Genomic DNA, 12,642 nt, shown 5'->3' on the forward strand with positions numbered 1-12,642 from the left:
ATTAGATATTACAGTTTATTCAAACAGAATCTATTTGTTGTGAGGAAATAAACAGGGATAGGAAATCATTGTTAGGTTTTGGCAACTATATTGATAGAAAGCAAAATTTAAAATTTTATGTGATAAACAACTGGGCAGAAAGTAACCAATGTTCTCTCAAAAATTTAATATCAATCTGAAGGAAGACAATTTTCTTCAAAATAAAATGTGACAATTTTACAGCATGTAAGTTCAAAAGAAACTTATCTTCAACTGCTGCATTAATAAATCCATATGAATATAAATAATCTGATTTAATCACATTTGTAATTTTCAGTTACAGTTTAGCAATTACAAGCAAATACAGTTACTAAGCTAGAGTCATCTTTTGTCCTGGTCTGAATGTTGAGCCAACTTGTCCTTTCCTCTTCCTGGGATTCTGAAAATTATCATACCTGTAAACAGAGAAAGATATTAGCAAATTCTTATGAAATGCCTTTGTTTGCATACGCCTCTTCAGAGACACATTAATGCGACACAGAACTACAGATGTTTATGTATGTTTTTATGGAAATGAAGAGTACATGTCTCCTCAGACCTGGGGACCTGCAGGAGTTTTCATCCACAAACTTAACTCAGAGAGCTCTCTGCCCCCCTTCCTCTTTTTTTTATTTTTTATTTTTACTTTTTGGGGCTGGGGGAGAAGGTGGGACAAGGAACAGAAGTGGACAGGGTGGTATAGACTCCTGGGAAGCATCTCTCATTCTCTTCCTTTCCTATCCCTTCCTTCTCTCTTTCCCCTGCTGTAAGACCTGTTTATCTATGTATCAGCTGAGGAAGACAACTCCTAAAGACCTGTTTATCTATGTATCAGCTGAGGAACACAACTCCTAACAATCTTCATGTCAGAAGAACCTGCTGGTGAGATCACAGAACATCCTGATGCCAGTTTTCCGCTTTTTCACTCTGGTCTTTTCCAAGTCTAAGGAGACAGATTCTCCTTTTCTGCAGATTATTGCCTTTTCCCAAACACAGCAGCTACAAAGACCACTACAGAGAGTCAAAATGAGGCAATTTGAAAATACAAGGGGCTACTACCCAGTGGAAGCAGGAAGGCCCTAGCTCTGAGTCTCAGAGAATCGGTGCCTCTTTGTACTGGTATAGCTCTGAACATAATACAAGGGTTTTCTGGTCTGTGATTAGAATTTCTAGGTCCTACATTAATAAAAACAGGAAGAGACAATGCACTGGTAAAATACTTCGTATGTAATTTAATATTTCTGAAAAAAATTGCTGTCAGAAGCTATTCAACTCTGCCATTCCCCACATTAAATAACTATTGTGTTTCTGATGAGTAAGAAATATGAAAAGACCAAATCTCCACTGAATACACAATTACAAAAAAAAATTCAATACTTACAGTTCAGTAAAATTCTTCCAGTCATCTTGGCTAATGGATGGTCTTATACCCTCAAGTGCAGTCATCAGATGGGACTGGGTAATAACAAAAGTGTTCTTGGCAAGCACTGACTGATTAAGGGTGCTGTCCTCCTTGAAAACAGAGCCGTGAACAGACAATGAAAAATTACCACAGATACAAAGACATAGTGCCATGAATATCAGCGACTCTGGAACTTCCTCATTACATGTACGGACAAATGTATTGTAAATACAATTACAACTCCCCTGCCCCCCTCCAGTATTAATAACACAGAAATAACTGTTTAGTTATATGAATGTTAACATCTGGCTTATTTCTCCTCAAACTATGTATCATTTATCTTTGCTATTTTTGTTACGTTATATTTAATATTATTGCAGAAATTATTTATTGAAATAACAATTGTGGGAAAACAACAGAAAAGAGTTAAGACTAAATAATTAGAAAAGCTGCCATACTCCATTCTTGCTTCTGTAATTGGCTTTGATAGCATTGATTTCTGTCCTCAGGTGCTCTATTTGCTGCTCCTGGTTATTTTCCAGGGAGTCTTCTTGAGAAGCTGTTCTAAGCATTGAAGGTTGTGATGATGCTGTGTCTCTCTGAGTCACGCTGGTAAAATCATGAGTTATGGAGTTTGGTCCAGACAAACACAAAGAGCTCTAAATTCACCACAAGGAGAAATACATTAACTCATTATGGATCCAAAAGAGCAACTCCACCATTAATATTGAGCCTACAAATTTAATTCAGTATAAGCTTGCCCCATTGGCAAAGAGTACTTTCTCTTAAAAACAGATCACATACATAACTTGTTGAACAGAAAGTTTAGGTTAATTTACCATGGTGTTTGGGGAAAACTACAAATTTGAAAAGAAAGTGTTTCATCTTTAGAAAAGGTCTAAATATTCTTGCAATGGCCAATCTCAAAAAGAAGACAGGTCTACTAAGTGCATTGTTTTATTTACGTATGAAAATCAGCGGGTCTGAAATCCGGGCAAGTTTATGCAGTTAGCTTTGGACTGACTCATAATTTAAATATTCATCGCCTCCAAATTCTTTGTGCATTTGCTAAGTGTGAACTTTCAAGTTCAACAACTTTAAGAGATCAAAGTCCTCGTAGCCTTGCTGAAAAACTTTCAGTTAGAGGAAAATTGAAGCCTCTAAAGATACATTAATGGAACACTATCATCTATAATGCAAGATAAAACTCACAAAAGCACCTTAGCAGTCAGTAATTAGTTCTCCAATGTCAAGATAACTTATTTTTGGCTTTAAGAACCAATGCAAGACAGTTTTGAAAACAAGAGTCTAACAGCTTTGATAACTAACCTGTAATAGCAATTCTACAACAGATCTTGAATATGAATGTCCCATGGAACACATGCAAACTCTGAAGACATCTGTTCCCCTTAACGAGCTCAGAGGCAGCATACTCTGTTTTGCTTACCTGGCAGCCAAGCAAGACAAGCTGGCCAGCAGATCACTATGCAGGTGCTGGGTAGCCAACCAGCACATCCCTATCTGCAAGCTAGCCACAGAATGTGCTGCTTTCTGTGCAATGTGATACAACAACAGGAATTCTTCTTCTTAAGAGCAATGATGGAAGCTAAGATTTACGTCTGTTGTTTACACAATCCCATGGTCAGATTATTCCATTAATGCACGCTCTACTGGAAACTGAAAAATGTTGATTCTTAAGATTATGACAATTCTGGAAAGCTGGATGGTCATTGTTTAGTAATAAAACTAAGTTAAAAAAACCAAAACACCACCAAAAGGCAAAAACTGTTTTAGTATTAAACTTCAGAAGGCAACAAGCCATTAGACCAGACAGTAAGATCTAGTATGAATGCAGTTTGCTTGATTATAAAGGATTAAGCAATATTTTGGGATTTTGATTTTGAAGTCCTGCAAAGTTGCAGAGAAGTCTATATTGTATTTCGTCAGATCACATCCCTCCATCTTCTTCCCCACCATGGACCACAAGGTATAGGCTGAAGACAGTTTGAAGGACAAAGCAGACATAATTGTATTTATAAAACCATACCATTTGCCTAGTTCCGTTTTTCTGCTTCACAACTGATAATATTTAGAAAATGCAAAATATTAAGCAAGTGATTTACCAGTTCTGAAGGAGTACCATTTCCCAGCTCTGATTCATAAGAGCTTCCAAAATAAAGACGATAAATATTGGACCTTGGATCTTCAGGAAGCAAGTCAGACATGTCTAAAGAAATAAGAGACTGCTCTAGCCCTGCTTCTCCATCTATTGCAGAATCATCTGAGCCACTGCTGTGGTTTAGAAAAACCATGGAAGAGAGACTGAAGTCACTATCAGAACTAGAACCAAAATCCTGTGACAAAGAACAGAACATTAGAAGTGTTAACTCATAACTAATTGCAATCTGAAATACATTAAAAATTTCATATACAGTGCAAATGAAAGTGTCGATTTACATTTGATTCTAGTAATCTTTCTGTGGGATTATATTTCCAAATATTTTGCTAAGAAAATCCAATGCCTTTAAGCAGAACTTTCTGTCTTCACACTAGAAAAATAATTTGAGGAGATAATCTTAAGGTTTTATTTGTTTGCTTTGAACTGGCTCACTCACTCAGTAACAGCAAGTGTTGGGAAAATTAATGTACATTTTCTGTTGTAGAACTGTATCACTTCTGTCTCTGAACTGTATCACTGCTATCTTGTGTAGTGCTCTAGGAGATTGTGGTGAGTCTACTTTTACAGTGCCTAACTGTGGTACTCATCTTTAGTCATAGTCAACACATTTTAAGTGCTGATGTGGAAATCACAGTTGCAGACTGGTGTTTGCAAACCTTTTTGATTGTACACCCCTACCAGTAAAAAACTTCTGAGCACACTCTACCAAATATATGCATATTTATTTGTTTGCAATTTATATATATGTACTATTGAAGTTCTAGTATTTTCTTCCTGCATCTCAATGGATTGTCCTGTGCACCCCCTGGGGTGGGAGCCCACACTCCGGAGACCACTGCTTTAGACAGTGGCCTCCTCCAATAATGGAAAATCATCAGGCATCCTTACAACTACTTACTTACTGATGCTACAATTGAAGGATTTTTATGGAAGATATGCTGGAGATCTCTCCCAATACTAAGAGTTGCATCCTCCGAGCCCCATCCCTTAGTAACAGCTGGGACAAAAAGAACCCAAGAGGTCTCCCTGCTTTTGTACCCCTGACCCAACCCTTCCCTTTGACCTCCAAGTAGTGGAAGCCATGCCTGCCCCTTTCCAGCTAGAACCAGAAGACAGGCATTAAAAATGTGAGGAGAGGTGGCTGAATAGAGGCTAAAAGAGGAAAGGACCTGTCAGTCACATATGGGGTATAAACCAAGGGTGGGATCCTGTACCTTGGAAGTGCAAGTATTAGCTGGTGCCTGGAAGATGAACCAGAGCAGGCCACTTCAGATATCACCATCCTCTCGCTACTTCTCTCCTGAACTCAGATCAAGCTCAATCTGTTGGAACAACTCCACAAAATCCACCAATTCCTTGCTTCCTCCATCATCCAAAATGTGACACCTCAAAATTGAATTTGCTAGCTGCTCCTAAGGAACTCTGAGTGGGATTCCTCCTATTGTCAGTCATTCCTCATAACAATGATAAACAGATTTGGCTTACATAAAGCTATTTAACATTAAACACCTATCATAAAATGAAAAAAACTTGTGTTTAAGAAGTATTTAAACTAATTTGTTACATTATTCTTGCATTTTTCTGCAAACATATTAAGATTTTAATCTGCTGTATACAAATATAGGAAAACTAAATCTTATTAAACATAATTTCACTAAAAAAACATGGATAAAATTAACCCTTTCAAACATATCAGCATCAAAATAAAAAGAGGAGAGACTTCTTCTGTATCAGTTTTATTTACCTGTGTTAAACCTGAACCTAAATTAGTATGGATTGCTTGTAATTGGGCATTGTACAATAAAGCTTTTAGGTCAGCCCCCGTGAACTGTTCTGTTTTTGCTGCCAAATCCTGAAAGTCCACATCATTTGCCAAGGACAGAGAATGACTGAGAGCTTTTAAGATTTCATAGCGTGAACTCTGTAAAAAGGGAGGGAAAAAAAAAGTCAGTAGAGCAACCTGTTATTTTCCTTGTCCTGATTGCTAGATAGTGCTTTGGCCCTGTCACAAGCAACTTCCTATCTGAGGAAGGAAGGATCTTTTATGAAGAAGATACTACCCTAATAATAGTACATATAGGACACACTGTACAGTAATCAATCTTTAAAATACAGGCATACATTTTGTTACATTTTCTTGAAGAGTCTAAGAGAAACTGTGCCAAATGCAGTATACAGAGAAATATATTTCTCTAAAGATCCAGTTAATATCTGGGATTTTTATATATGAAATATATAAAAATATGAAGGTGAACTCCGCTACTCATATGTCCTTTTGCAAAGGACAAAAGTGAAAAAACTTCTGTTTACCTGAATGATCACATTATAAATCAGAAGTTTATTAAAAAAAAAAGGGGGGGGGGGAAGACAGCATATCTGTGTTCTTAAGGCGCAGGATCATCTTCATGTGTGTTTCAGAATGAAATGATGTGGTATCTGTTCAATGTGCCAACTAATCTGAAAATGAACAGTACTAATTTTTTCTCATAAAATGGGGAATCAAAGACACATATTGTACAGCCTCAAAGGCCTGATCCAAACCCCACTAAAATCAATGGGAATCATTCCTTTCCTAAGTAGTGACACATCTGACTTAAAAAGAGCTTGAATATTCCAAATTAAATGTGGGTAGAGAAGAATGGGATCAACTGGATTTGGAATAAAACTACTCTGAAAACTTCAGATAATTCAAGAGTTGGGTTGGGAATGGCTATGGTTCACCACTTCAAGCAAACAGCAGATACACCGGACTCATAATTCAGTGAAAGACGCGGAACATGATAAATGCTACCCTGCATCCAATTTCTTTCTGCAGACTAGTTTCCTTTTTTAATTTTTTTTTTAAATCAGCTATATCCACAGGAACATGATTTGATCCTGAAGACTGTGGTAAACAGCCTTTTCTTTCCCGAGTTTTATGCGAACATATTGACACTAAAATCAGTGAATTTATACTGTTGTATAACTGGAGCTGGGCCATCAAGTCCACTTTGTCCAGGTTTGAAATGCCACTAAATACAAAGAAAAGGAGAATAAAGCCCATTAGTTTTATTTTTTTTTCCTTGCCTCTCACGTAAAATGTTTTGTTTCCTCACCTGATCAGGAGGTGGACAGTACAGGCACTTATCCAGTCGACCTGGCCTTAACAAAGCAGGGTCAATCAAATCTGGGCGACTAGTAGCAGCTAGCACATAAACTCCTTAGGAAAGTGCAGAAAAATATCATTAACATCTGCTAAACTTTTGCACAAAAAGGAGCACACAGATGAATTATTACCTTGTAAGCCTTCCACACCATCTAACTGAGTCAACAGTTGGTTAACCACTCGGTCTGTAACTCCTGTGTTGTCATGACCTCGGCGAGGAGCAATAGAATCAAACTCATCAAAAAAGACGATACAAGGCTTAGCTGCCTGAGCTCTAAAAGGAAAAAAGAAAGGCAATACTTAAACTCTGTTTAAGTTTGGGTCACAGGTAAAACTGCTTAGAAATATTAAAGGTAATTGCTTTTTGCTTCAGCGAATAGTTATCTTTAATGAGAGAACAGAAAATCTGTTTTCTGTAGAAATTAAGATGTTCTGAAGAATTGGATTGCAATGGAATCAGTGCTCATTTTTATGACATACCTTGCACTCACTTTATAATTTCTGAAGTACTCAACTGTCCTGTTAATATACATGAAAGCTCTAAAATCCAGTCACTGCAGATGACGTCTTGGCTTAGGTACATCTAACACAAAGACTGCCTACACTGTAAACTACACGAGAAGCAAAGGCTATGTAGGATATGTTTACATTGGTGAGCATTGAGGGTGAGTAAGGGCAGATTTGTAAAAATAAAACAACTGGCACTGAGGACCTCAATACCAAGTCTAGTATGATCCTATGTACTGCGTGTTCATTACTAGTTGGAGCACACTCGACTGCCTCCTGGAATCATCTGAAAGGAATTCAGCATGTGTTTTCCAAGACAGTTCTGTGACGTGAACCAACGCACTGTAAATGGAGAGAACTGGGAGTTCAGCTTCAAAAGCGCACTCCTGATCTGAGCCGAAATGCTCAGTTCTTAAATAATGATGGTCAAGTTGAACTTGCCAAGATCTGAACATCTGGTTTAGCACAACGAATTACTTCAGATGCTTTTGTGATCTGATGCCATATCTCTCCTAGGACAACAAAATTATTTCTTGGAGCTTCAAGCAATAAAATTCATGGATAACATCACAAATCTTTACAAAGCCAACCTGTTAAAGATATCTCGAACTGCTTGCTCACTTGCTCCAATGTATTTGCTGAGCAGCTCTGGTCCCTAAAAAAAAAAAAAAATCAGAAAAGAACCTTAATGATACGTTTCCTAGTTTTAATGTGTAATTCAACATCAGCATAGATTTCATATACTAGAGAGTGGCATCTCTGAACAGAAGAGCCGAGGGATCTAGATAAGCCAAAAGAATCTTTTAAGCATTCCAACTTATTTTAAAGTAATAATTTCCATTTTTCTACTATAACAGAACATGTGTTACAGGCAACAGCTTACAATGTATTTTGAAAATACGTTTAAAATGCATTGCTCAACTTCATTGTCCAGTGGAACCAAAATACAGGATCTTTTTATAAAAAATGGGAAAGTAAGAGCATCTAATTAAATTTTGTAATTCTGCCTAATGAATAATTACATAAAAACTCTCAGTAATAAAACTGTGAAGTTCCGTAAGTCAGATGGTGGGGTATCCAGAGACATAATACCAAATTTTAAATGTGAGTTTCTTACTTTGGTATTTTGCCCTCACAAGCACATACTCACAGGTATTATGTTAAGCTATTTCATTCAGTTAATAAAATGAATCAATTAATCTTCAAAATCTTGCTACCTTGATGCTGATGAAATTCATTCCACTCTCTCGAGCAACTACTCCTGCTAACAGTGTTTTTCCTGTTCCAGGTGCTCCATACAGCAAGACTCCTGATCTCTGTCGTATGGGCAGGTTTGCAAATAAGTCTGGATACTGGAAAAGAGTTTCAACAAGACATATTCTGAAATATGTAATTATTCTGCACTGTAATAACACTGACTAGTGTTGATTTTTGTGTAAACAGAATGTGTCTAATTTCTTTTATCTACATTATTATCGCAAGAGCTCATCTGGACTGTTGCTAGTTTACTTGGGGCTGAAGTGGGTTCCTAGGCTTCATAGGTATATAAAATAAAAACGAGTGGCATTTCCTATGAAGTGGAAACAGGACACAAAAGGGATGCACTAGGGCTTTATAATGTACATATTGGTACTTCTAAATTTCTATTTTAATCACTGACTGATAGGATTAAATTATATAAGGATACAGTAAAAGATTCTGTCCATTACACAGAAAACTGTTCAGTCATTTCTCTGAAGACTGAAATGGATGGCTCATCTCAATGCTGGAAGTTTTAAGCAAGGCAGAAAGGCCAAAGTAAAATAAAGGGGAATTGATGGATTGGCATTCACCCAAAAGAGAGTGCTCCTCTAGCAAAAGCACTGCAGAAGACTGCTGGAAATGTTATGTTTACAGAGCCTAATCACAAACCCTGCAACAGAGCATAGCAAAGATGATGTTAGCAATACAGCAATATTCTAGAGCAACACCTGATCTGTAGAAAAGCACAAGTCATCACCTTTTGTATTTGGAAGAGGGAAGGGGGAAGAGAAAGAGTTTTCCAGTAGCTGAAGACAGCTGAAGACTGGGAAGCTACAAAAGTACCTTAAAATCATACCTGTCATCTTTCTGTCAAGTACCATGTCACACCTTAAAAATCATTCTTCCCCTACTAACATTATGCACAAAATTCAGGTAACTAATTTAAAAGAACTGGGTACCTTTGCAGGTAACATGATGGTATCCATGAGTATTTGCTTCACATCTTTTAAGCCACCAATCCTGTCCCAACCAATGTCCTTAGGTTTATGAAGGTTAACATTTCTCAGAGCTAAGGCAGTAAAATCTTTTAGAGCTTTCTGAAAATCCATAGTTGACAGATTCAATTCTGCTTTAAAAAAAATTAAAAATAAAAAAAAATCCTGAATAAAAATATAACACACAGCCTACCAGTAACAAACTCCTCACAATATGTAAAAATTAAATACATTTTAAACATAAAACATAAAAACTGGCCTTTTATTTCTGTATTACTCCACAGGTTCTGGGTAACAGAAGTAAGACTATGAAATAAGATTTTGTTGTCAACATACCGCCATTTTGAAATGCATTCTGGTTGGAAACACAGGCATGAATGGCACGATCGACCAGCATAGTAAAATCTCTAGCAACAAAACCTTCTGTTTCCTTTGCAATACATTGGAGGTCAAGATCAGAGAACATCTTTATATCAGAATTCAGTTTCTTTTTTATTATGGAATATAGCATTTCACATCTTTGCTTCTGAAAAATAGAATTGTGCAGCAAATGTGTATTAAGTTTACTATTTATATGGATTTCAGAAATTCAAAAAGTAAATACATACAAGTTACTAAAATTTCTTTAAATATTTCCATGTCACCAAATCTTCAAATAACAAAATGTGAGCAGGCATGAATATAAACAAAAGTTAGTTCTTCAGGTGAATTTCAATAAATTCACCAGTTTTACATTTACATTTACATTACACAATTTTAAATGTGTACCTCCCCACAGCTGTCTTAAATCCAACAATAATAATGAAACAACCCTCCAACCCCAGATTCTACTGTTTTACACCCATTCTTTCTGTTTCACAGGAAAAGGAACATCTTTCATCTTGCTGATATGAATAGAATATATTTGAGATTAAATATATTGCATTAAATAAAAATACATCAGATAATTTGGTATCTTTTGAGATCCTGACTTTTCCAGTGATGTCTCAACCTTATCCATGTATTAGTATTAAAAATGATAAAGGCAGACTTGCAGGAAGTGGGAGAAAGCTACGTTGTATCTAACACAGAATCCCCTCCTCAGTGTCCTTTAATTGCTAACCTGTGACAGAAGACAAGCAGGCAGGAACAACTCGTGTTAAATACAAACAAGTTTCCATGTCTGTGTCATGCCATTAGGGCATGCACAGGTACAAAGTGCTGCTTTCTCCTGCAATGAAGTTATACTGTTTATTCTTCCCTCTACCCTTTTTACTTTTCAAAATGGACTATATTCAAAAGTAGAGGGATATAATTAATACAGAAAAACAAACCAAAACCTTCCCCTAAAATTAACATTCAGTTTTAATAATATTTTTAAAATACATGTTCTAGGGACATACTTATTCCTCTAAGCAGTGAAAAAACACACTTAAGTTTAATCTCATTTACCTAACTGTAGTGACACATGTTTTTTCAAAGCTGGTCCTCCAGAATCCCCTTACAGGTAACAAGGAGACATACATATCTCACCTACGTTAGACAACCTGACTTGTTTTACGTTGAACTGAAATGTCCTCTGAATACACCCTTCTCTCGCCACTGAAGATAAGGAGAACGGGGCCAACTGGGAGTTGTCACTGGATTACTTTTATTTTTTTAAAACTTTATAATGACAGATGTAAGTTCTGAGGTATTGAAGTATCATGAAAAAACTTCTAAGATTTCCAGATTTTTTTTCTCATCTTCAGGTGTAAGCTACTATTTTTGCAGCTGTTCCAGTATTGTATTTGAGGCTGCAGGGAAGGCAAACAACATGGGAAGGCAAACAACATTTTAACTAAGTGAATAAATACCTGAATTTACCTGATCTGGAGATCGGATACATTTGAAGCACTGAAATATGTGAGTTCCTTGTGCTGAAACCAGGGAAGGATGTAGGGAATGTTCAGACTGACTTGTGGCAATTAATGCAATCAAACTCCCCATGGAAATAACTTCTTTTATCAGATCTTTCAAAACTAAACACATAAGACATTGCTCCATGAATTGCAAAATAACAAAAGATTCTGCATTTCATAATAGACATTTCTACTGTACTGGAGAGCAGCATTAGGGCACTCAAAATGTAACATCTTATTATAGATTTGTTTTATTCCCATGTTTACAGGCTTTTTTTAAAATTAAAAAAATAAAAGATGTATAGTTATTTTTTCTAGGACAGTACATTCCATTAATAAAATGCCATCAGAAGTGCTCTTTAAAAGCTAAATTTGTACCATCACTGATGATGTCTACCACGGGATATTAAATGTGATTTTTTTGTGTGTGTGCTATGATCCCTGTTTTAGAAATATTATTCCCTCCATGCAAACAAAAAAGGGAAAGTTATAAGAATAAAAATAGATGCTAAGCCTGGAAAATAAGCAATCTAGGAAAAAATAATATATGAAAGACAAAGAAATTATGGATGCAAGATAGGTCTTCAAAGAATAATCTTTAAAACTCTAAACCTGTGTTGTATGCATTATACCTGTAAATAAAGTAATAAGAAACACAAACAATTCTGCAAGTAACTTAAGTGCACATTTTTTAAAAAAGAAATTATAGTAACATTTTCTGAACTTCAAAAGTAATTTAATAAAAAATTATGCTAACTCCCTCAAACTGAACTAAGAAATGGAAGATATTTTTTGCTATGGCTTGATTTTTACATGAACAGAGTTGAATATAGCTAAAAAAATAAAGATATTAATCTTGATAATTTAATTTTATTTTGCAACTTATCACTGCCTAGATTTTAGGGAATAAAAAGGAACTGCATACAGGATGTCAAACTACAATTGATAATCTTATTTTTAAAATCTGTGGATTGTTGCATTGTAAAATAAAATAGAAGTTCTACAAAGTATACCAAGTAGGATGATAAAGAAGTTAGTATTCAGCTAAAAGAAGTTGGTTCTAAATATCAATAAGTATCAAATGTATATATCTCTGTAATTATAAATAATAATTATGGAAAACAGGATCAATTTTAATGATCTGTCAATTATAATATTGATCTTATCAATTATAATCAGTTAAAGATTAATCTGTAATTTGTAAACAATTGCAATGTATTTGAGTGCATGAACAATATAAAAAGGAACTGAGAAGCCTCTCCCACTGGTAGTGG

The 12,642-nt window shown here is 35.7% G+C and overlaps 1 protein-coding gene across 3 annotated transcripts in view; it reads right to left on the reverse strand.

Annotated features, from left to right (window-relative positions):
* The window catches only part of PEX1 (peroxisomal biogenesis factor 1), a 29,179-nt gene continuing 16,537 nt past the window's right edge, over positions 1-12,642 (reverse strand). For all 3 annotated transcript variants that reach the window (XM_075492814.1, XM_075492812.1, XM_075492813.1), the window contains exons 13-24: positions 11,334-11,488; positions 9,825-10,014; positions 9,453-9,619; positions 8,469-8,603; positions 7,842-7,906; positions 6,876-7,018; positions 6,695-6,798; positions 5,344-5,520; positions 3,544-3,774; positions 1,879-2,079; positions 1,400-1,530; positions 1-434 (exon numbers count right to left, since the gene is read on the reverse strand). In XM_075492814.1, coding sequence (XP_075348929.1) covers positions 350-434; positions 1,400-1,530; positions 1,879-2,079; positions 3,544-3,774; positions 5,344-5,520; positions 6,695-6,798; positions 6,876-7,018; positions 7,842-7,906; positions 8,469-8,603; positions 9,453-9,619; positions 9,825-10,014; positions 11,334-11,488 — 1,784 coding nt within the window. In that variant the 3' untranslated portion in view covers positions 1-349. The remainder of the gene's footprint in view (positions 435-1,399; positions 1,531-1,878; positions 2,080-3,543; positions 3,775-5,343; positions 5,521-6,694; positions 6,799-6,875; positions 7,019-7,841; positions 7,907-8,468; positions 8,604-9,452; positions 9,620-9,824; positions 10,015-11,333; positions 11,489-12,642) is intronic.

Source organism: Mycteria americana, chromosome 2 (genome assembly GCF_035582795.1).
Source record: "Mycteria americana isolate JAX WOST 10 ecotype Jacksonville Zoo and Gardens chromosome 2, USCA_MyAme_1.0, whole genome shotgun sequence".
Classification (NCBI taxonomy): domain Eukaryota; kingdom Metazoa; phylum Chordata; class Aves; order Ciconiiformes; family Ciconiidae; genus Mycteria; species Mycteria americana.